This window comes from Anopheles coustani, chromosome 3, assembly GCF_943734705.1.
Source record: "Anopheles coustani chromosome 3, idAnoCousDA_361_x.2, whole genome shotgun sequence".
In the NCBI taxonomy this organism is placed as follows: domain Eukaryota; kingdom Metazoa; phylum Arthropoda; class Insecta; order Diptera; family Culicidae; genus Anopheles; species Anopheles coustani.
The window spans coordinates 93,769,786-93,794,634 of NC_071288.1; the positions used below are offsets into that span (position 1 = coordinate 93,769,786).

At 43.9% G+C, this 24,849-nt stretch overlaps 2 protein-coding genes across 2 annotated transcripts in view; one reads left to right on the forward strand and one right to left on the reverse strand.

Annotated features, from left to right (window-relative positions):
- LOC131260675 (alkaline phosphatase 4) overlaps positions 1-24,849 on the forward strand; it is a 328,385-nt gene that overhangs the window by 44,488 nt on the left and 259,048 nt on the right. The gene's annotated exons all lie outside the window — the stretch shown is intronic.
- Positions 679-23,029, reverse strand: LOC131260682 (DNA fragmentation factor subunit alpha-like). The gene is made up of 4 exons (XM_058262475.1): positions 22,676-23,029; positions 4,233-4,445; positions 3,144-3,376; positions 679-2,464 (listed from the first exon to the last, which is right to left on the reverse strand). The coding sequence occupies exons 1-4, from the start codon at positions 22,703-22,705 to the stop codon at positions 1,987-1,989; spliced, it is 954 nt and encodes a 317-aa protein (XP_058118458.1). The 5' UTR covers positions 22,706-23,029; the 3' UTR covers positions 679-1,986.

Below are 24,849 nucleotides of genomic sequence, written 5' to 3' on the forward strand. Positions count from 1 at the left end.
CTTGCTCTTGGTTAACTATATATAATTGCCGAAATGCACAAGTTTCCACTAGAGGAATCTATAGCCTATTATATTGTTAATGCTTCAGGTGTTGCGAAATATGACTGGTAAGTTTTAAGTACAGTTTTTGCATCGTGATGGTGTCGGGAAAATGGATTGGTTGTTTTTTGAGAGTAACAGCTAGTTGTTTGTCTTTTGATGCCCTCATTGATACAAGGGCCTGTCTTCAAATAGTTCCTCCCAAATTTATACCAACCCGTTGAACTTCAAAACTGTGTGTATCCTTCATTGTATTCATCTCTGTGCAATTAACGCTGGTGCACTTCGTGCCGAGTTACCATGTGTTGTAGATTTCTTTTTGCATATTTGTGTTGTGTTTTTGAAGATCGACACAAAAGTTGGTTCCATGTAGCATGCTTCAGATTAGTGTCTTTATAGAAAAGGTTTATGGATGCCTCCTTTCGCATAAAAGATTTATGATATTTGCATCCATTATAGAAGAAGCCAAACTGTTTCGTCAATTTGCTGATCTTTTTTCGGTAATTGAAGGGGGTGCTTCTTGTGTTGTGTAGGCCTCTTTCAAGATAGGTTGTGCAGTATCGAAAACCAGCTCGCAGCAAGATGCCACGTGGCTCAACTTTTACTCCGTATGATTGTATCCTACAGTATTCTAGCCTATTTCACCTCGCTTTCCATCGTTCCGCTTGTTTTTTCTCCTGTTTCTTCAAATGCTTTTAATTATTTTTAAAGTTATTTTTAATGTTAGACAGTTCATTTCCATCGCCATTGCTGGTGGAGCGCAGGTGCTTTCGATGACCGTTTCCGACCTTTGCCTCGATAAAAGGAATGTGTACTGGATGAGGGTGGGCTACACCGAGCATGCTTCCTATGGCGAACAACTAAAATGAACTGTTCAGTCTTTATAATAACCCCAGCGTATGTTTGTTTGTTTTTTTTTTTAATTTGTTCTCTCGTTATTCTTCGTATCTATTTTAAGTCAATTTTTCTCGTTTATATTTCATACTTTTTTCGTTCGTTTCACTGTGGTTTATTAGTATCTGAATCCCACTTTGTCCAATCGTTCCTATCAAATTTTTCAAGTCTGCTTAAAAGTGTGTTTCCACGTGTAATATGCTCGTCTATTCATGCTGGTTGAAGACGTAGGACGATATACTAAAACTATTTCTTTCCTGTGTTTGCATTACTATTCGGGTTTCATGCTGCTTTAGGTAAGCACGTGTATGGCTAAAAGTGTAACTCAGGTGTGTTTGTGCGCGAAAATACACTCTTTGCCTTCAAGTGGGACATTTTTGTTTGATATCTTCTAGCAGGTGAACGAGGCTGTTAAATTGCAGATAATTTTTCTCGCTACATGGCGCAGCACGTGGCTGTAACTATTGATGTAAGTTGGGTGTGTACGTGCGCTAGAATCGATGTTTTACTAACGTATAAGCAGTGCAACGCTTTACTACCTCTTGTAATTGTTATTCACTTGTTTACTTATGCTTATGGCATTGTTGGCAGTTAAATAAATGTTACTTATTCGGCTGATTATTAGTTCCGTTCTGTTTCCTTGTTCCGTCGATCGGGCACCACTTACGGGCGGTTAACATGTTGGGATAATTGATTGATTTTGATAGATACACGTTTCTTTAACAGGCTTGTTATTTAGCATTTTTCACATCTTGTCTTTACTTGAAATTGAAAATCACAAAATTTAACAAATAATCCTTGGTTCTTAAAACTTACGACATCTTTGAGTGGTAAAGTTTGGATTTTGATTATTTTTTTCAAGAAGCTGTTTCAAAGGCCTTTGTGGCCTTCAATTTAAAAATTTAAAAATCATTCAATCTAAACAAGAAATTACACCAATTTTTATAACAAACAGTAAACAATTGGCGATTTGGCACATTTTTTCTTCAAAACGGACACAATCTGGCAGAGAAACGCTTACTTATGACAAACGTTTATCTGGTACATTAAATATCAAATGGCTTTACCATGGTGCGCGTTGTCACCGGCTGCCTTGAGGGAGTACTGAGAGTCAGGATAGACCGAAACGATCGCGTCCTCCTCGGCATCGCCACCGCTGCTGCTTCTCCGTACGGCCGACTCCAGGTGCACGGTGATATTGTGCTGTTTGCCATCCGGGGTCGAGTCGACGGTCGCCGGAATCGAAACGATGGTCGACGGGGTAGAAGGCGAGGAGGATGAAGGCGACAAGGATTCGGCCGCTGCGGCCGTTGTTTCGGACCGCTGGGCAATGGGTTGGTTTGTGATGGGTGTGCGCTCGGGACGCAGCGCAACGGAGGACAGGAACGAACGGAGCTGCAGATCGTCGGCGGAATCGACAGTCGTGTGATCGTTCTGCTCCTCATCCGGTGCTGTTGCGATCGGTTGCTGCTTGGCAATGATCCTTAGCAGCTCAATTGCGTCAGCAGCCTTTCGTTTTTCATGCAGGATTCTGTGGGATTCATAGATGAAATATAAGAATGAAAATGGAACATGAAGGAAGGGATCCTACTCAGTTAAATTTTGATTTTCTAACGAAATTAAAACAGATACTGCTTCGAAATGTACGATTCAAGTATGTTACAAACAGTTTTTAAAAACTAACGTGCACAACACAAGAATTTACAGAGTGTTATTTTCGTATTCAAATGTTCATTCAACGTTCAACGATTGTTCATATATTTTACAGTTAAACTCATGTTCCATGAAAGTATAATGATGAAGAGACACTATCGTGGAAGTGAGTGAATGTTAATTAGTTGAATTGATGTAGTTGTTATCAAATACATGGTTAGATAAGTGATGTTTAACTCCTGCCGTACCATGAAGTGAGTTAATGAGCCCTCTACGAGCGGTGCGATATGGTTAATGCAACGATCTACAAATCTACTTGAATTAGAAACACTTCGAAAGCCGTGAATGGAACCATTCCCAAACGTAAATGAAATAAACGAACGGAACAACCTAAACCAACACGAGCCGTACAATACCGTTCGCACTACTTTGCTACCCGAAACCGAAAACGGCAAACGAAAGCGGAAAAGTAAAATCATCGACTAGGAGACGGTAGTTCGCGATGGGGGTTTTCTAGCAACCAGAACCACATCCCGGTCTCGTCGCCGCCCCCTAACCTGCCTGAGGCTTCCTTGAGCTGCTCGATAAAGTCCTTGCCGGTGATGTCGGCCACCGAGTTCGGGTCCATGTTCGACAGCAGCTCGAGGTCCGGCTCGCTCAGCACCGACACGTTGCACAGGTTGGTCTTCATCTGCGCGACCAGCTTCTTCAGATGTATTCGCTCCACCTCGGGGCTGTCGGTGACGTCGGCCGAGTCGCGCCGCGTCGTTATCGTCACGTAGTGTGTCGGCTGCCGTTTGGGAAAGAGAGGGAGACATTTCGATTAGTTTCTTGTGCAATTTCGGAAAAGCATGTTTCGTCTGATTATTTGATTTGTTCTCTGGTTACGGGAAAGAAATTCGGGAGGAGAAAACTTTGAAATTTGTTTGTCAATCTAATTTCCTTGACATTTCAAGCCTTTTCATTCAATTTCCTTTCACGGGATCTCCGGGCGGTTCTTTGAAACTTATTCCCCTGATGTAATGCCATGTAAGGCTGTCTCCACCACCATCCACTTTGTCCACAGTTGGTATTCACAGCTGCTAAAACTTGTCATTAAGTGCATTAGTCAACGAAGGTTGGCCGAAGTGGAAGGGAAAAAAAGGTTAAGAAAGTAACTTCCTCGGGCGATGCCACGCCGGCAAAAAAGTTCCATAGAAGGGAAGAGTGCTTTTTCTACGGATCTGTTCCACCGGACGGGGAGGACCTCGGAGAAGATCCATTAACATGCCGCTAGTTTGTGTTTCTTGTTCGGGAGTAAGGAAAAGGAACAGTTGTGCTTCAAATTTGGTTCGAACAGTGTCACCATTAATCAACATTTCTCACCCTCCATGCCGCGGGTGACCAAATTGGACATTTCTACAAGTTATTGAGGTGGTTCTTGGGTTTTTTGGGGGTGAATCCAACATTCTATTCTACAACTTTTTCACGGAAAACTTCTCTAGGATAAATGTTCGTGAACCGGCGGAAGATTAATGCGCCTCCAAGTCGGGGTTCCGTTATCCTGACCCGGGCGAAACGGAAGGGGGAGGGGATGATAATGAGATCAAGAACCCTCGAAGCCGGTAAGACAATGAGGGTAGGCACAAGGCTCGTGGACAACTCACATCGATCCACTGTTCGCCGGTGAAGACCGCTATCAGCTCGGCGTTCGGTTCCAGCGTCTGGAAGTAGTCCTCGTCGTCCACCTCGGTGCCGTCCGAGTCGAGATGGATGTTCGGTAGATCGGTGCGGTCAAACTTTTCCGCCGCCTTCGTACGCACCTCCTGCAGCGTGCCGGCCACGACCGCCTTCTTGATCGCTCTCGTCACGTCCTTAATCTACAATTGAATAAACGAGAGGAATTTGAAAACACAATTAAAAAAGAGGCAAATGAAAACGGAACGAAAACAAGTATAAAACTAACTTTGGAGCGTAAATGATAGATTAGATTTGGCAACTACCAGCATCGGCGAGTTTTTCAGACCCTCCGAGGGGAACTTTTCGCTTAGGAAAAAAGGGCCAATTATGTTATACGTTTTTTGATGAGAGAACGTTATTGATCGTTTTCCGAAAACATCAACCCACTTCATGCGTGCATTCGATCGATGCGTTAGGAATGTGCCTCCCGCATGAGGTATACGATATGTCAACCCAAATGATACGGTACTCCATCATACCGAATCCCTTTTTGTTCGAACGACTACGTCTTCAGTCGGGATGCATCACAAGAAGCCTCGCACCATGTGCACACAAAAACGATGGGGGAAGATGGAAACAGGTGTGGTTGTTAGTTTTGCATACGATACGTTCCTGCCGGTGTGGTTCATTTGAGGTTGTGATGGGATTTCTCAACGACACTGACTTGGTTCCAAAGCTACCAGGAAGGGTGACACAGATGTGTTCTTCTTTTCGAACTGAACCGATACCTTGTCTTTCGATGAAAACACACAAATGATCCCGGAGGAGAGAATACATGATTGCAGAAGAAGGACGAAAGTGTTATATTAATTACTATCAACGGTCGGTTGTGCAAATATAAGCAAGGAAGACGCGTGTGGTTGAGTCTTACTTATTGATTACTAAACAAATAATTCTACAGAGTTGTTATACGAAGAATCTAAAATGGGAGCTCATTAGGGGTTGGTTAAATGACTAAAGGTTTGCCTGTTTTGGACTAGTTTATATTATCATCTTTGTTATGTTCTGGGAAGGAATATCTTCGCAGACCTTTTTTTTCTCCAGGGATAATTTCTCCTAACTAACAAGTTATGTTTTGATTTGGATTTATTTACAGACGAAATCGGCTTACAGTCACACACTGATATATAAATAAATGATAAAAAGGGCTTATGTTTTCTTTAAAATCTCCTAATGATTCCCGGTAAATAACCCTTTCTTTAGAATTCAGTCGTGCATTCCTCGTTCGCCGTTAGGCTATCAATTATGCCATTTTATTTGCCGGCAGCAGTTATGCTTCCGCAAACCTGAACGCGTGTGACTGTTCGGCCAACAATGGGCGTCCTTTATTGAGAAACGATAAAATCCGTTTAGTCACAACAATCCGCTTTCGGTGGCCCCGAAAAAAACCTTTGCTAGTGCAAGGAACACACAACCCCGGTACGACAATCATAATGTTATGTTACGTGGAATAGGGGCACTCAAAAGAAGGACCTCCCGGCGTGGGTTGAAGGTCGTGGTACCTTTCCGCTAGACCGTCCTATTATGCCCGGGTAAGTATTACGCCTGGGAGTCCCATAGCCAAGCAAACGATGCGGATGAAAGTCACGGTTGTAGGCACAACCTCGTCTCGTCGCATGTGAAGAACTAGAGCTCCGGGTGGGCGAGGTGGGATGAAGGATTCCAGGCAGGAGTTTTGATAGAGTAGATTGCACCGGCATGTGTTGTGTGTGTGTGCTGCTGGTGGTGGCTAATGTATTATTCACATTCATCAGCTTCATCCAGTGTGGCGGGGATCTTCCCGGTACGCCCGCCGGAGGGTGTGGAACAAGGACATACCAGCATGTTAGTCAAGGCTTTTTTTTTGTCCCAGAACACATCCCTACGGTGAAGGTTATGATAATCGTATTCAATCCCCGAGACAGCGCAACGTGAATGCAGAAATAACCTAATTTTTCCACCGGACTTTGTTTTAATGTGCAACTCACGAACTTCTGAAGATGGGGGTAACGGTAGAGAGTAATAAATTATTCCACTCAGCGCAGCAGTATTTGATCAATCAGAGGCGGTCCAAGATTTCCAGCCGTTGGACAAAAGTTGGACGATGGAATTTTTATCCTTCCCAACTCGTATTCCGATGAGTTAAAAAAAAAGGATTCTTGAGCCCCATTGCCGAACCGAGCGCAAAACGAAACGATGCCACAATGGCTGCAGCCGGCTGGAATGAAATTGGAATGATTATAATTAATAGCCTGCGCAAACACAACCAGCTGGCTCGCCGTGGAACTAGGACTTTTCCCGATCCACCCGATGGAGGCGCCCGGTGGTTTGTGAAGGCAAAGGTCGGTACATTTTCATAGCACCCCCTTGGAAGCTACATATAACTAGCGGGCCGGTAGAAGAGCGGACTCTCGCTTTAAAGGTTCGCTCGTGTGGTAAAGTTTACCGATGGGCGGCGAGTGCAATCAGGTCCTTCCACTGGGGAAATACCTTAATTATGATGAACGGTCGTGTTTCGCTGGTTGGGTTATTTTTCACACAGCCGTTAGGTGTCATGGCGTGAGGGGGAATTCGAAAACCATCCTTTCTCGTTTGTAATTTCAAAGCTTGGAGATAGAAAAAAAGTTATATTCAGTATGAAAGAAAATACAAAGTATAATATATTTTACGATGCTATCGAATACAGAGTTATAAAAAGTCAAAGGCTAAGCTAGAAATAAAGCAAGGGTAACTATGATAGATCACGAAAAAAAAAGTATCGGAAAGGCATTCCGCTACACTAAATCATTGCGGCACACTCGGATCTAAGCTAGTCTGAAACTAGCACAACGCCCCAAGGGAGACACATTTCCACTCGGACACTTTTGTCGATAGGAGAAGTAGATAAATAATGTCTTATTCGATTATCGTTCGCTACCTGAGGGCTATGTTTGAACAGGTTCATTCGAGCGAAACGACGAAATTCTTTCACCTTTTAACCTTCCTGCTGCTTGATGATGACTCAAAGCCTTGGGAAAACACACACAAGCCCACGTTAGCAGCTAAAGGAAAACATGAAATAACCAATTCAGCGGAAGTAGATGAACTCGACACAACTCTCCTGGGCTCCGGTGTCGTATGTGTGGCAATCGATTACTTATTAATGCAATAAGTTTGCTAACCTTTATTCCTATTTCCGTTTGCCTACCGATCAGATCGGAACGATTGCCGCAAGCAATGAGTTATTTTCCTTTCCTTTTTTTTTGTTGCCCGACGATATCCTTCGATTGCCTTCCTTTCTGGCCTAAAACAGTACGTAACGTTAGAAACGCCGTTAGGATAAAGTGGTACACTTTTCCACTTTCGGATAACCAATCATCTGATATATGTGTGTGTGTTTATATCCTTTTTTCCGCCCCAATTCTATCACCGATCATTCGGCCATCAAAAAGTGGATGGAAAAGTAATCTAGCATAAAGAAGTGGCCCGGTAGGCACTTTGTCCGGTTCGGAGGCGGGAGCGAGCCTTTTCGGTTGATTCGATTGCTGCTTCGCTATTTATATTTCGTATCTTGTTTTTTCTTTTCCCTGTATCTTCCCCGCAATTCCGTACCACCTTACAAACTCCCTCCGCGGTTTCGTCGGATGAAAGTTTTAGATGGTATTAAACTGTATTATCCTTCCCACAGAAATTAATCAGATAATGGACACGTTATGACGGTGGCTGCGATCGACGTGCGACGTGTGCTATGTTTTGGGACGGAAGGAAGGTGTGACAGCAACCTGTAACAAAATGGCTTAACGATCCGCGATGGTTTTTTTGGTGACGGAATGGATTAATGTGGTGTGAAGAAAGCAGTAAATTACATTAGTCATTAGCACGGAAGATAAGGAGAAGCTTAGAAACAGAAGCTAAAATTAAGGTCAGCTAAAAAGGAAAACGAACGTAAAAGTTGTACATAAATTTTAACAAATATAGAGAACAATACAAGTGACGAGTTACGACACCATTTGATAAACAATTTTTAAACTGCAAATAGCCGAAGCTGATGGAAATCTCGTGGATTTAAAAAGGCAATAAATTTAAAGGAAAGCCTACCCGCAATCGGTGTTCGTTGACGAAGCGTTCTTGCAGTGCACTATAAAATGCGCCAACATTTTTCACGCAAACGAAATCCAATTAATCTACGTCAACGGAGTTGGTGGGGGGAAAGCCGGGGAATCATCGGCGAACTTGGTGGTGTCCAGCCACGCTGTGGATAATGTACATTAACATTTGAACATAACATCCTCTTCCCAGCCATGCGTCCTTGTATTTCATTGCGGAATGTAGGAAAACGGCACGTTGGGCCACAAATGATGCGAGGAGATCCCCGCGGGACAAGCGTCGGAGGTCCATGTGAGGGAGAGCGGGTTGGGAGGCAGCATCACAGATTTCAAATTCTTCCAGAGGCTGCGGGCGGGCGAGCGTGGCGTGACATAAAATAACCGAAATTCCGCCGGAACACATTCCACCAATCAAATATTCATTGCCATTTCCGCTCCATTTTTCATCGATTCCAATTAACATCGGAGCTTGTCATTTTGGCTCACGTGCTCGCTTGACGATATGCTTTCTGACTCCCGCCAACTCCAACATGTCACTCTTAGGGGGGAGGGGGAGGTCAACAGTGGCCCACAGGCCGTTTTGACAATGTTTTGGCACTGCCAATTTCCGACAGTGTGACAAGAGGGAACCGCAATGTCCCCCCTTTGGATGTGCGTTCGTGTGTGTTTTGAGTGGTGACTCGAGCAGGATCATTTCCGGTCGATGATGGCTTTGGGAGCGGGTGGGGAATTTGAAATTTGGACCTGACAAAGAAGCCGACCCGGTTGACAGACTCTTACGATCAACGACATGAAGTTGTTCTCACTGCTGTCCTCCGGACACGTGAATGGCTTCCGGTTGTGTTCATTTAAATTGAAATGCTTCGATGCATTTATTATGGAAAGCAATTAAACTTCGAACCTAATGACGAAATGGGATTAGATTTGCAGATCATCATATTTCATTTAAAATTGTTAGAATAATTAATTTTCAATACTATAATTATGTATTCTTGTTATATATTTTTTATTGTAAAGAAACTATATTTTCATAACCATAGAGCAACTTGCCTTGTGTCATTGGTTGCATTCAGGGATGTGAAATTTTTCTAAAATTATTTTATCGGATTGTTCTATCAAAATTCTATTTTTTGCAATTTAATACAGAGAATTGTTTTGTGGAAAACATAAACACTATTATTTTTAAAATATGGTTATCATCCTCCTTCGTATTTACACTACAGCAAAACCAGTATGTGTTCCCACTCAGGGAAGAAGGAAATGAGCAAAGTTTTTCCGCTGTGAAACTCCTAACGCCATTTTCTAACTGGGGCAAGTAAATTATGAAATATGTCAAAACTTAAATTGTATGCGGCGACTAACTTACCGAAGGACATTTCGATCGTTCGACCACAGAAGCAGTCTATAAATTTCCACCACAAAACAATAACTTCACTGAGATGGGCGAAAACTTCCCGTGGCTGAAATCGGTTTTCGTTATTCAACTCCTTTTTCGTTGGTGGTAGAGACATTTTCCCCGCTTCTTATTTCACGCCTGTGTTCGGAACAGATAGAATGCACATCGGTACAACAATGGTGATTGCTTTTGAATATTGAGCACTTGAAAGAAGATGGATGGAAAAGCCATAATCAAGCCCTGCCAGCTGCAGTTCCGGATTATGTAGTTGAACTTGCTTGTTTCTTATTGTGCGAAACACCCAACGCAACTTTGCAGCGGCATTCAACGAATGCCGAACGTAAGACCGGAAATGCTTTTAATGAATTCCATTTGACCTACATTCACCGGGTTTCATAGCTACTAACATTTACACGGCCATCGGAAATGGCCTCTTAGGAAGCACGGTTCGATTGCAGCATCCGGAAAAGTATCCGACAGTACCATTTCCCGTGCCCCGCCGGATACAGGTTTACGACGCTTCCGAAGCAGATATTGACTTGAAAAAGTGTTTGCATAACTAAAGCGAGCGACAGGAAAAAACACAACAACAGCTTGGTTCAAGAAGAATATATAATTGCTACGTTCTCAGAAGTTTGAGGAAATACAACCCTTGGTTCTTGTTACACCCGAAAGCCTCCGAACGGACCGGGCTGAAGGTGGCAGTTCAAGTTTAAACGGGTGAAAATGAAAGATTACGCTGGAGAAAAGCCGGTGCCAGCGTAAGACTGTGGAGTGTGAAATGATAATTACGACCGAAGTCTAAGTGAAACCTTTCAAGTTTTTAATTAGAAACAAGTTTCAAGAGGTTGCGCGGCCGCTTCAGGAGCTTCCAGATTCCGGGAGGAATGGCAATGCCGACGTCGGTGCTGAACAAAGCGTTTGGAAAATTATAATTCGTGTTGGGAAACTATAAGTTGAGGTGATGGGTCGTGCAGGGCGAGGATTCAAGGAAGTCGAGGATAATGTGACGATAAAATCTGATATAAATGCAAATGGATAAGGATAAATCATGGATATTGTTTGTTGCGCTTCTCGGAACGAGGGTAAGTTTCCTTATCTTGTTTATTCATCATCTTCTGAAACAAACAGGGTACCTTTTCTTTCTTTATTTTCCTTGTAATTTTTTGTCAGGATGGATAAGGTTAATTAATTAAGCTTAAAGGTTGAAACGCAAATCCATCACATAAAAGATGGGACACAAATCCCACACATAACGTACAACCATATTTATGTCTTATTTCCTCCATTCGTGTCTCGTCATTCACAATTCATTTTTAATGCCCTCCAATACTCTAGCAGGGCATTAAGTTTTTTTTTTGCTTAGCTCACCAGAAGCGAGGACATATGGAATGTAGTATGTGTGTGGATGTTATTATGAAACTAGTTACATTCGTCATGATTTGCAACACATATTTTATTATGTTTTTCTACGCCCCCCTGATAATGGACTAAGCGTGGCTCTTGTTGAAGAAAAACGTAATGCTCTTCTCAGGAAGGGGGAGGGAGGGCGGGTGTATGCAAACGAGGTCACACTTAGCACGCTTATTCATTCCATAATTTTCCATCTCTGAAAAGCACTACTCCCATCGTTCTAGCAAGGATTTTACCGGAGCGGAACACGACAGCAACGTATGGTATTCATGTTTTCCACCATCTGGGAAAACGCGTGGTTCTAATTTGTCTTCTGAAAGCAATTTGTTTTTCCGCATGCCTTGTGCGCGTACAGTCCTGATCTCGAGGGAAACCGGGATTAGCTGCAAATAGTTAACTAAGCCCTTTCGGACCATTGTGCCTCGGTTTTGTTCATATTAAGTGTTGGGATTTAAAATAACTTAACACACCGGTGTCGGGAGGGTTTGGGTTAGATTGTTTTGCCATCTTAAAAGGCAGGAAAAAAGGACATTAAATTGCCCAACATAAAAAGAAAACCCCTCGGTAACTGCCATAACGTTCCCCGGCGTTGCAGTGCCCGATACGTTTTCCCAGCAGTATTTGCCGCAGCGCCAACTTTCCCGACGGGGGAATTCGAGGTGTCCATTTTCGCAACACCGAAACCCACACGCTGCTGCACCGCCGTCGGCATCGGTGTTCACACCCACTGGTCGAGAACCATTACACGTTATGTTGCAAGTTTTATGTTATTGAATTATGCTTCATCACCCCTTCCCAAATCCCCGTTAGGTTTTCCCCGTGCCTTTCGGTCGACGTATCGGCAAAGAAAGGGAAAGCGAGCAAACGAAATAAAGTACATTTTTGGCGCCGTTCGTTCGCGTTCCGCAAAGAAATACCGCTTCGTTCCGTACCGGTTTTCCCTTTCAGCCATCCGAACGGGCGCGGGAAACTGAATTCCACGCCATACGATACGTACAGCGTACATTCTTAGCATCAACAGTTTACGAAACATCACTTAAGATACATATTTTATTGACACCGTTGTATGTGTGTGCAGGGGCGCGAGTGTGTTTAACTTTTGGCACATTTTCCCGAATGGAGTTTCCTTTTCGGCCGGATCCATCTTCCAGGAATTCAACTTTCACTGAGAAGAACTTCCACTTCATGCTTTGGGAGTGATTTTACGGATTTAATTATCGCATGACGGGTGCGGAATGTTTAAAATAATGGAAAAACTTCGGTGTGTGTGTTTGTTTGGTTATGTGCAACTTAAAGCTCGCTTGCTTTGTTTTATGTTCCTTCGCCCAGCCAACGCATGATGTTATGGTTCATTTTTAATCTGCAAACAACATTTTACTGCTTTGTAAGTTGTGTCGCTAAAATAAATGGATTCGGCGTGTGTGTGTGTTTGTTACACTTTTTCTTTTCTTCAGCACGACTTCAAAATGCCTCCAACTCGGTGCGAATTTCGGCGCCCAACTTCTACGAAATCCTTCGCAGAACACTCCGCCTTTATTTTTTATCTCGCCGACGACTGTTTGCCTTCTGCTTCCGCCGGTCCACGGTAACATTGGAGACGCGCCACGAGGACGCAGAATTGCGGGCTTTACAGAATGTTTTGCTTCAATTCAAGTAACGAGCATATTTTGGTGCGAGTTGTGTCGAATAACATTCCACCCCGCAACGCAGGAGGAGCAACAACAAAAAAAGGCCTTTGAAGATGGTTCCACGCGACTCAGATGGGCGCTTTCAGTTCCAGACGTCGCCGGAGTTTCTTTATTTTCTTTCTGCAATTTTTATTGCGATCGAATTGCTTCATTTGCTGGCGGGTGCAAAATGGGATGAAATCATCTGCGTACGATTTTGTTTTGCTCGAGCACTGGAAAAATCAAGTGGTAGACACAGCTTCCATGGTACAAACACTCGAGAAGAACTATCGTCATTTACTATCGTTGAAACATGAAAAATAGATTTTTGAGCTACATAAAGTTGTCGTTTTATGGAGTAGGAGGAAATACAAACCCCATACGGAACATACGAGTATTTATGTTTGAAAAAGATAAAACCCGAACACAAACAAAACAACCCCCCTCGGTTCATCCCCACCCGGAAACGATGTTGACAGTTTAAACGATAATATAGCGAAAATGAATTCTCCATCTCATGTTGGTCATTCGAAAAAGATTAATGTACGGCACGGGCTTAAATTGTCCCTTGACGCCAAGCCGCCTGGCGTGCAGGATCGTCACACAATGCTGGGTCGACCAACGAAAAAAAAAAAAAAATACCGGTGGCCATTTTTTCATTGCCTTATTTTGACTCCAATCCGGCTTACTCTCATCCCGGCGGTTTACGGATTAAAGTGGATGCCGTCGCGCCTCGCCGAAGCTGCCGTAAGCGCCAATACGTGACAGAACAAAGGCATAGGCCGGTTTGGTCGAGAGGGTTTTGGGGAGGGGGGGGGGGGGGGGTGTCCTTTTCCAAGCTCTTTTCTTGCGGTACTTCATCCCATGTGGATCAAGGGCCGGGTCCGAGGAACACTTGTGCCAGCAACAGACATCTTCACACAAAGGCCCCGTCGATGTTCGTGGTGTCTGAGAGGTGGCTGTTCGATGTGTTCGCTCGACTAACGTTCAATTATGATCGATTGGTCAATGGTCGGTTGCCGTTGCTCATGAATCATGCGGGAAAAATGAAACACCGGCGAAGAAGTTGGGCAGAATGAATGCACAATGGACGGAAAATCGAAAAAAGAAACCCTTCCCCATCCCGTATGATAAAGCAGTAACATTTTCGATTAAAAAAACGATACCCTAGGCTTACCCAACGTCGAAAGGATGCGCTTGGTTCGTGCGGGTTGATTTGATTATGTGGTAATTTGATTTGACGATGAATAATGGCCGGTGCCGCCGTTTGTCGGAAAAGGCCGGGCCAAAGCACGTGCGGGATTTGAAAATTTCCCTTTTCTAATCTAGAAAAGTTAGAAGTTGGTAGTAGATAGCGGTTTGAGCTTGGGTTGGCTAAAGTTATTATTTAAATTAAAGGTTTAAACAGTAGTTTTAGAAAAATCTAGTTGACAACATTACCTTCATCTAAAAAAAATTGTTAAAATTCGGAGAAACAAAGTATTCAAAGCGCCCGTTCGATTTATGATTAAATGAGCAGATTCATCATGCGTCCGATCGCTAATGGAAAAAAGGGCCTCTTTGGAAATTAGGAACACGCCTTCCTCATTGAACTCCCCAATGTGGAGCATTCCGCTGCCGTTAGTAGTCGTCGGCCAACGCGAGGACGTGACGGCCAAACAGAATGTATTTGATAATGTTTACTTTTTCTCGTACCGAAGGCTTCCTCCTTGAGCTCTCATTTCTCGTCCAAACTCGTGACCACACCAGCTCGCATCTTCGCGAAGACCATCGTTAGCGATAATGGGTGAATGGAGTTGCTGGGTAATCGGAAATTCGACGCACGTCGCCACCAAACGAGGACACAAAGTTTATTTCTTTTTCCCAGGCCCACGAAAACACGCTGTAGGTTCGCCCTTTGTGCAGTGTTCTGGAGTTTATATCAGCCGAGCAGAATCTCTTCGTAATGATGTTGGTGCATGATGGCAAAAAGAGGTGCCTTGAGGGGGGGATAGGGAAGGGAAAGTCTAATGGGCTTTACGAAAATCTGTCAATAACACTAACTTATGGGACAATTACGATTGCTTCGAACTGGTAATTAATACTGATACGGAAGGAATTAAATGAGAAGTATTCGTGTTTGCAGATTTTTAACATCAGATTGATCAGAGTATTCATTGGCTACCAGCTGTCATTAAATATAGGATACGTTGAATGATCATAGTTCTGAAAAACAATCAGAGTAGACTGGAAAAAAAAATATTCAATTTTGGCAACGTCTCTATTTTAAAATATTTTATAAAGCAATCTTTGATGCTTTTATATTTTCAGTTCTATTAACGTAACAGAAAGCCAAACCAGCAAATGTCTCCATTATCCAAATTGTAACTGTCGTCAAATGAACTTCAGTTTTCGTTTACTTTAACAATCTATGTTATCTTTTTTTTCCACTATTTACACTTTTGGCATTTAACTCTATGCCTCGAACAAAAATATAAAGCGTCGCGCAAAGCACCGATGTGGTGTAAAATAAAAAGCAAATTGATTTCAACTTAACTCCCCGTCCCCGACGAGTAAAACCCCGATTGTCAATTATGAAACGATCAGCAAACTTCAAAGCCATCGGCATTCGCTTGGGGAGAGTGCGTGGGTGGCGGCCACCACGTGGCACGAATTTAAAATGTCAGCTTAATAACCGTTCAGCTCGTTTGCCAATTTAATTATTCCCTCGCATTCCCGTGGGGGTGGTGGGACGGGAAGCCATTTTTCGACACCCACCGAGGAGCGTTTACTCCGCGTGAAATCCGTGGATCAGCCGAGAATTTCTCCACAACATTAACACCTATAATTTGCTTAACAGGCAAGGATACATACACGCACATACACACACATACAAAGTGTATTGCAATCGCGCAAACCAGTAGCAATATCGCAATGATATACGTAATCTATTTACGCATCATTTACTTTATTGCCCCGAAGGATGTTGGGAAAGGATGAGAATGATTTTCGTGGAAAAAAAACATCCTCTCGGGAGTCCCATAAACAGTGATTAACCAACGAGCGACTGACATAAAACAAGTAGAAATCGAATCCGAATCGAAGACAAGCCTCAACGGAAAAAGAGAAAAGGTGACTGAGAGAACACATCAAACGAAAAGAACGAAATCTCGCCGGTTAAGTTGAGGGTACAATTCAATTACGACTATGCCACGCGCGGCTTACTTTCCTTTTGGGGTCGGCCCCTGCTATCTAACAAAAGCCCTAAAAAGGACGTCGTAAATGGCGTGAGGTGCGAGAAGAAGAAGCACACCGTCCATTAATTGGCACGGTGCGTTTGAAAAGGAAAATGAGCTCGGGAAATGAAGCGATGGGGAGAAAAAGGAACCCAAAAAAGGAGCAGGGATCTTTGTGGTAATTATTTATCACCCTCGGGGTGGGAGCAGGGGGGGGGCTTTTTTGGGGCAATCGGCATGACTGGCACCGATGGACGAGACTACTAAATGTTGCTTTTCCGTTTGAAGCACACCACGTGGCGCGGATTTGCACGATTTCGTTATTTGAATGAGTCGACCGTTTGATTGGATCGAAATTGAATGTAACGATGCTTCTGTTTTTACCGGGGCAGCGAGTTGTTTCTTGGAAAGTAAATTAGATGACTAACAACATTATCATTTTCCCATGCGATGAGGGTATCATTTTGATCACATTCCGTGACATCGGATGGTGGTCGTTTTTGGGTACACCAATGACCAAAACAAGGACAAGCGCACGGCGGTTGGTGTTTTTCGAAACAACACCATCACAAAGGGATCTAATTTGGTGTCAGGAAATTTCAAATTAAATAAAAAGTTATCCCCAAACATGACATGCACCAGAAATGGGGGGCAGGAAAGTTTGCCCGAAGGAAGCTCCAAAAACCCTGACATTTGACAGAAACAATTTTATTAACCACACACACACACCAACGAGCACATCGGTCCGATATGCCTCACCATTGGAGAGGAAAAAGTGCACATCATGTCCCAACGCTCTCAGTTTCCAACTGCACACCGGCGGACAATTTTGCCCGAGATGAACAATGCTTACCGGGTCAGTTTTTCCAGCTCGGATCGCCGCCACCCGGAAAGGGTTGAGAGCGAACGAAAAAAATTGCATTAAAACAGCCGAGGCGACCATAAAAGTTATAAATTAGGCTTTCCCCCAGCCCGGCTGGGAAAGTTCGCCCCAAATGCAATTGCGAGGAGAAGGCTAGGACGATAGGAGCGAGGGTGAAAATATAACGAAGCACAACGAAAGCCACCACAGGAACGCCAAAGTGCTAAGCGAATGTGACGGTAACGGTTATTGCATCGCATCTACACACACACACACACACCCACATCGACCGAATGTTTCAGCAGCGCACACCTTAATGATGTTGCATAATTTATTGCGCTTTCCATTGCGCCCGAGACCGGCAGCATCCGAAGTGATGCAGTCTCCTTTTTTTTGTTCTTATAAGGTCCTCCTATAAGGTTCTCGTTCTCGTAAGGTTGCACGATCTCCAGTGGACCAAGTGAACCTTCAGTGAGGCCAAACCTCCAGCGATCATAAAAAGCAGGCAAGTGGCCTGTTCCCAAACGAGAAACCGCGTGCTAAAAGAGACGGTCCTTATATGAGCCTTCGGGGACGTATACTTTCTTCGGGAGTACTTACAGTACGGGAATGTATAATCTAGTGCCACAGTTTATCGACGCTCGGGAGACATGGGCACGTCAAAACGTTACCTTGGGTGGTTGACATTTGTTTAATGACACGATAAAAGAGTGTCCTTCCCAACGAGATAAGTGTTTTATTTTTACACTGAGTACTTTAGAATGATTTATTTAGATTCAATTGCAACAGTGGGGACCGAGGAAGATCTCCGTTCCATGGCAGAAAAGGCGGAACATAGGTGAATGGAAAGAAACAGACCTTGGCTACTTTTTCAAGGTCGACCGAAGCGAGACCGAATTTAATAAAATGGTTTCATAAGAGTTTTCGCAGAATTTGGTCCCTTTTCTTGTAGCATGAAGTTGTGTGTCAGGTTTTCGACGATGCTGTCTGCTTCCGTGCGCCCGAGGGAATTCTTTGCCGAGTTTTTCGCAAATCAGTGTACGTTCCCGGTTGTCGGCGGTCAAGTGGAAATGTCAACGAGAATAACAGGCGAACTCAGATCATCCTCGGAAAAAAGTTCGTGAGTTGCTTATAACGGTCCGGAGATTCCTCGAAGAAGCCGTTGAAAACGGGGAATCAAAGACCGTGTTTGCCGAGGGAAATATTTGCTCCCCTTTTCTGTGGAGTGTGCACGAACTGAATAGGACGTGGTCTATCGATGTGGTCCTGTTTCATCCTGGCTTTATTTTTCCTGGTGGAAGCTTTTCGGAACTCGCCTTCACAACTAGACGAACATTGATTTGTTGTTGACGGCATGAAATTGCAAACCGAGCCCGCTAGCTAGAGCTTGGTTGCTGAAACCATAAAATCAATGGCTTCGGATCAATAAAAAGCTGCCCCCGGGCAAGCATTCTAGTATCCACGCGCGATTGGAATGGTCAGAGATAGCACGGAATAAGCTCGTTAACTTATGCCGAGCCGAACGCGGGCGCAATAATCGCCAGCGTAATCTCTATTTACAATAAACTGGCCTGTGTCTGGCTAGTGGCGTTTGGTCTATTTCGTCCTATTTCCATCGCCGGAAAACCCACTACAAACAAACCGCGGGGGGAAAGTTGCTGATCCTTTTCTGCGAAAATCGAATGCGGGATGGTACTGGCTGGGCCAGTTAGGCAGATTCTCCGTTCGAGACACAGTTTACCCAAATGTTCTGTGGTTATTGAGAAATCGTAAAAATCCTATCAAGATTCTTCGGCATTCAAGCGGCCAGTTTCAGCGGAGATAAAACCGTCCGTTGGCAGCGTTGAAGGAAAGCAATTTCCGGCCATTTTCTTCTGAGAATCGTAGCCATCAGTACGCCATTGTTTCGAATGGACAGAGAAGGATGCAGCGTCACGGTTTGGTACGAGAACCGACGACTCGACAGGGCACAAGGGAAGGGTCAATCGTTCACCCTTCCAAGCCAACGAAAGACACTTCGTTTGCTGGTACAAGTCGAGTCGAATGAGTTACGAGCGCAAGAACCACCAGACGATAGTAAAGTGATGTTCGTTCCCCGATGATTTTCCGGAGATTTGTCAATGCTAGAGCATTTCAAATTGTAGCATCGAACATATAAGCATGTGGTTGGCAATTGTCTGTTCACGAGGAGCTCATGCAACTTTCTTCCATATTCCTTCGTCGCTCGGGCGGGTCTGATGCAAAAACCACTGCGATTGTAACTCGTGCGTGACGCTGGCATATCACCCACGGTTACGATCCTTCCAGGACTTCCAATGACGCACGCGAACTCAATTAATATCGCCATAACAACAACTGTGGCTTCGACAGTCACCACGGAACGAGTTCGAGAAATTTCGCAACGACACAATCGGAGAATCTTCCCACATAACCACTCCAAGGCTATATGGTGGTATTATTTATCAATTTTTCTACCAAAGCTATTGGCATTATAAAATGTTTTCCCAAACATGGGGCAAGGATTTATCCGATTGTTTTCGTTATCCTCAGTTTCTCGCCAACGGAGAATATTTTGCATTTCTTTGCTTGAAACGCCCTTCCTGCTTCGTACGACGCTGGGCATATTTTTATTTGGAGGAAGGAAATTATACGCCTCAATGCAAACCTCTAGTGTGGATATTTTTTCTCGATTTGCAAACCAAATTTCCACCGGCTCACCGTGAAGCCACCGTTTTGTGCGGTTCGTTAAGGATGAAATTGAATTTCTCCATCCTAAAGTCGTTGGCGTGACACGCGTGGCGGCCAAGCCAAAAATAGTACCAATCAGCATCTTCTGGTTGGTATCTTCTTCGATCTCTCGCCGGATAAATGCGCCCTACACTTCGGCACTTCGTCGAAGGCCGTGTCGTTTGTCTACGGTCTATTGTAACCCCTTTTTTCCGGCAGAGTTTACCACACGCCAAGGGATTTTGTGGAAAAAGAGCATAAAGCCTTCCGGCTTCCATAAAACTACCGCGAGTAGATCCATCAAGCGCGCGTTCCGGGGACGCGGATCAGAAGGTAATAGGGATACGGGGCCCGGCCGGGTCTCGAATTATGCCCGACCGAAATGCGTCCACGAGAAAGCACCACAGAATGGTCGGCCTCGGCCTTGCCGAAATGTGACATCATCCGCAGAAGTAATAGGCACCGGGGATGACGATGATTATTCCTTTCTCGGTCAGGATGGTAATGCCGGACCGCAACAGGGGATACCCGTTTTATTATCTCTCTTTTTTTATGCGCGTCCTTTCTGCGTTGGCCTTTCACCGCCAATAGAGCCGGGCATCTCGTCGAATGGGATGATGCAAATGAGACGCGTCAGTGACAGCTTTGTCGTATCCCTTTTCTCCACCATTCAAGGTTTTTGGTGTGCGCCACAAAAGCTTAGCGCCGGGAAGCTGTAAAGCGACCCAAGGGAGGGGTTGGTGGGAAAATCGAGATAGGTTGCCGGTTTTCCTAGCGAATGGTGTCCATTATGTGCTGTTTGTTTTTTTTTTGTGCTACTGCTTTCCAAAGTGCGGTCGGGACATTTTCATACTTCAACGGCAAAAGAGAGCCTTAGGTCATGGTCGATATTTTTCATCCCACTTCATCCATCTTCCATCGTAAACGGTTACCAATCGGGCTAAGGTTTGGTGGTTTTGGGAGGTGGGTCAGGAGGAAAATATCCTAAAAGAACAATAAAAGTAAAAACGTCAATAAGCCGGAATGATATTTCGTTCCTGCTGTTGCCGATCGATTAATCACCGAAAGCTATCCCAACTGGAAACTGCGGCCCTTGCCTTTGCCGGGATACACCGGTGGGAACTAATTTTCCGCCGAACTGAAACGCTCGAAGGTGCAAACTTTGCACTTTACGGGACGGTTGATTCTACCAGAGACTTGTGTTTGTGAGTGTTCGTGTGCCAGATGGTTTTGCAAGGACAACGTTCTTACCGTGGTTTGGGCAAACACAAACTTAATCGGTAAATAATTAATGTACATTTATACACCGATCGTTTCGCCGGTTTCCCTCTGGCCTTTTTCGGTACCGGAATACATCGGTTGCTTTGATGGAAATAATTTATCTCCATGTAATAGGGAAAGTTCCCATCGATACTGCAGCATCTGAAATGACTCTAGAGGAATGTTTTAACCTAGGGATCTTCTATTGATGTTCACAAAGTTGAACAACGTAAAATGGTGCATTTATGGTGTAATTTATGAAGAAGAGAATAACCTTTTCTCTAACGCCTTCATGAAAGAGAAATTCAATACACTTCACTTTACTCACAGACATACTTTACCTACTACACTTCGAACACATTTTATGAATGGTTTACGTCTTTACGAAAAATTTCCCACGCAAGACCCGCCAGTGGGTTCAGATTCGTGGAATTAATGTTGTTAAAAAAACAAAGAATTCGTTCGTTCGTATCGTATGCCAAACTTCAGATGCCCTTGGCGCTAGAGTATTCTTCTTGAAGCCCACGCACCCAAGCTGTCTGGAACGGTCGATGGCTGCGTGGTTCGTCTTTCGTCTCAGCACTTGGCTGGAAAACGTGTACAGGGCACGTGGTTTTGTTGGGTTGTCATGCGTTCATTTCATATAAAGGTCAAATAGTTGTCCAGAAGAACTTACTCGAGGTGCTTGTCTGGAAAAGCGAACCGTGACGGCAAGGCATGAGCGTTTTGTTCTATAAAAAATATCCTATCTTAGTAATCCGTCTAAAAGTTCGACACAAGAAAGAAAATTCATGAAAAATGTATTTAAGAAAACGAGTTGATCTAAACCAGATACTCTCTAGATGTTATTCACCACAACATCCTTGACTTCCTCCTGACGTCGTATCACCTTCAACAACCATTTGTTGTTATGATTTCATTATCCTAAAGCTTCCTAGAAAGCCATTAGCGTTTGTTTTCAGTCGTCGGAACGGAATCAGACCAGATCCGTCTGTCGGGAAAAGGGCAATTTTGGAAGCAGAAAATTTCCAAGCCCAACACGTGGAACGTCCGTTAAACGTAGCAAATTTTCCTGATGGAACAAATTAAATAAAAATGTATTCTCTTACGGAGAAATTTTCATATGGGTCCTGGCCATACAGCAGAAAATATATATATATATATAAATATATATATATATATATATACATTTAAAAGTTTCGTATAAAAATACCAAGCAGTAATAAAAGTAATCAAACGTGTCCAAGGAAGGTTGGAGAAACATCTTAATTGAACAAATTTACAAACGGTATGTCCTTCATCAAATCCTTAAAAATAATAAAGAACTACGTCGAGCGCTATTTCATGCGAATGCATTTGTCGTCCTCTAGCGGAAGGATTCTTTTAATGCACTAATGCACACACACAGCTTCCCATCCTTTCTATGCTGCACAATGTGTCGCGTGAAGCACACTTGTCTCAAAAGAGGGTTAGTAGGGCGTCTTGCGTGGAAAGATTACTTCCTTGGCGCCATCATCTCGTGAAGCAAGGCTCCTTGGGCGATGTGTAACACGATTGCGTGGTGGTGGAACTAAGTGTGTGCAGTTTTTGCCCCGGTTTCTCGTACGCCGAAGGTGAAACATGATCCTGAATGGGAAAACGAGGACAAGGGTGGCGCGTTTTGAATCGTCAGCATCTTCCATTCAGGATCCAGCGAGTTGTTTATCGCAAGCATGAGGTGCACGATTTGTAAGCTGCTGGAAAGGGGTGGCTTATTAATTCCCTACCTTGTATGGTTTTTTGTTTTCCTCCTCCATCGTTTGCTGGGGCGAGGACGATGGACAACTGTTTGCCGAAGGAGTTTGAGGCGAGGTCGGGGAGTTGTCTTCCGTGTGGATGTGTTTTGTTTGTTCTACCCCGGAACCGTCTCACAGGATAGCGAACACTTGACAAACACTGTTCACGGTTGCACCACTAGATAAGTACCTTATTGCACGTAGCTAAAACGAACCACAAGCGGAAAACTGCAAATGCAGGCGGATTTTTCTGCACCGAGCCTTCAGACAACACAGCAAAACAGCAGCAGCCCACTTTTTGACAGCTGACAAACAACCGACGCCAGATACCAGACCGCTCCAAGAAACGAGAACCACGCGAACCGTACGCTTCGAATGCACGGAGAGCAATGAGCGATGTTTGCGATTTTCGTTCGCCTATACCACGGTGAATACAGTCAATCCCACACTACATGAGAAGCGAGCGGACCGCCACCTCAGAAAGGTTAGCTCTTTCTAAACAAAATACACAGTATGATATAGCGATTGAAGGATATAAAATTGTTTGCTATTGAGCGTCTGACATTACATATAAAAAAAAACTGAACAAATCAATAGGTGCACTTTAAGGAAAACATTTTTAATGTTTTTATAAATTATTAAATCTAACAATTATATAAATTAACTCTCCAAATTGGGCGTGAAAAATACCTATCTTAGGTACGTTTTTTATTTTAGGGAGTTTGCACCTAAGATAGGTTGGACTGTGAAGAGATTATCGCTCGCGAATGAAACCAAAAACGTGAGAGCTAACAGATTGTAAATGAAGAGAGCGAGAGAGAGGAGAGAGTTGAGGTGCAATTTCATCGCCAATCGGAACGCCTGGGATCCTGACGAAAGCTTCTTTCGTGAATTCGATTGTTTGCAAACAACAAAAGCGCTCTTTTAAAAGGGAGAAAAGAAAATGCATTTACATGACCCAGATTGGGGAAATGTGCATCGTAGCTTTCCTCCGGCGAGAGAAAGAGAGTACGCTCCCCAACGGAAAGCTTATCGAGACACGTGCCGCCAATCCTTCCCCAAAGTGCAATCCAGTTCCTCACGTGCCGCACACGATTGAGAAAAGCTTTTTATCCTCGCGCCTTCGCCTTAACCAACCACTTCATACCATTTAAACATGAAACCAGTCACCGGTTACAAACCATTTGTGGAAAACGGCTCCGAAGTGCATGGAACGATTGCATCGACGGTTAGTTCCAGTTGCCTTTTAGGTGCATTTCACAAGGCGCATCGTTGCGGTTGAGGACGACCACACATTGCATCCCTTTGAATAGAGATAATGTCAACACGGAGTCGCCTGTTTGTCTTGCCTGCGTGCGTGCAATGCATTACGAGAATGCAACTGCACCTGAAGTTGATGGGACGGTTTGCGATTTAACAGCATTCCTCGTTCAAGCAAAGGGACCACTTCTATGTGAGTGAACATTGGATATTATGCTGTGGAAATGAAAATAGAAGAATTATTATTATATTGTGTACCTATTTACATCATACTTCATACTGCACTTCCTTTGTTCGATTAACTTCTCTTTTTAAAAGTCATATTGGTTTTTATTGTAACCTTCAGTTATGTTTAAATTTCACACACATTTTCTCATACGAAACAATTTGGGAAGTTTGAAGACAGCTGTATGAAAACTCAATCCAATAAAAGTCGGTAAAACCGAGATGAGTTTGGAAGTTTCGAAAAAGTATTGAATCTTTTCAAATTCCATCCAATTTCGCTTGACTCCCGATTGTGGAACAAGGCAAAAAAAGTTGTTGTAGGGAGAAAAGCGGAGCATAGTTTATGCTGTAGAGATTGTTTTTCTTTTCGTTCTCATTGTGTGCCCGGATCGGTGTGCCTCACGTTGCAGTGCGTTGTGGCAGGACGCTGTGCCCAACGGAACAAGCGCAGCCAGACGCAAATTGCTCAATGAACCATTCGACTGGCGTCTGCGGTGGCTAGCGGATGCTCATCAGCACCGTCTGCACTTGTGCCAGGACATCGCCAAAGTCCTGCCGACGACGAAGAAGGACGAAAAAGGTTACGTGAGTTCATAGTTCCACTTCAAAGTAATCGTTGGGTGCGCGGCCAAAGAGCGCGGCCCGGGGACGAGCTGGTGCAAATTAAACGGATTTGTGGA

Coding starts and splice junctions, on each gene's coding strand:
- LOC131260682 (XM_058262475.1), bottom strand. CDS start 22,705: ATGGAGGAGGAAAACAAAAAACCATACAAG. Junction 3,377..4,232: donor CCGGCGAACAGTGGATCGAT/GTGAGTTGTCCA, acceptor CCCAAACGGCAG/CCGACACACTACGTGACGAT. Junction 2,465..3,143: donor CTCAAGGAAGCCTCAGGCAG/GTTAGGGGGCGG, acceptor TGAATCCCACAG/AATCCTGCATGAAAAACGAA.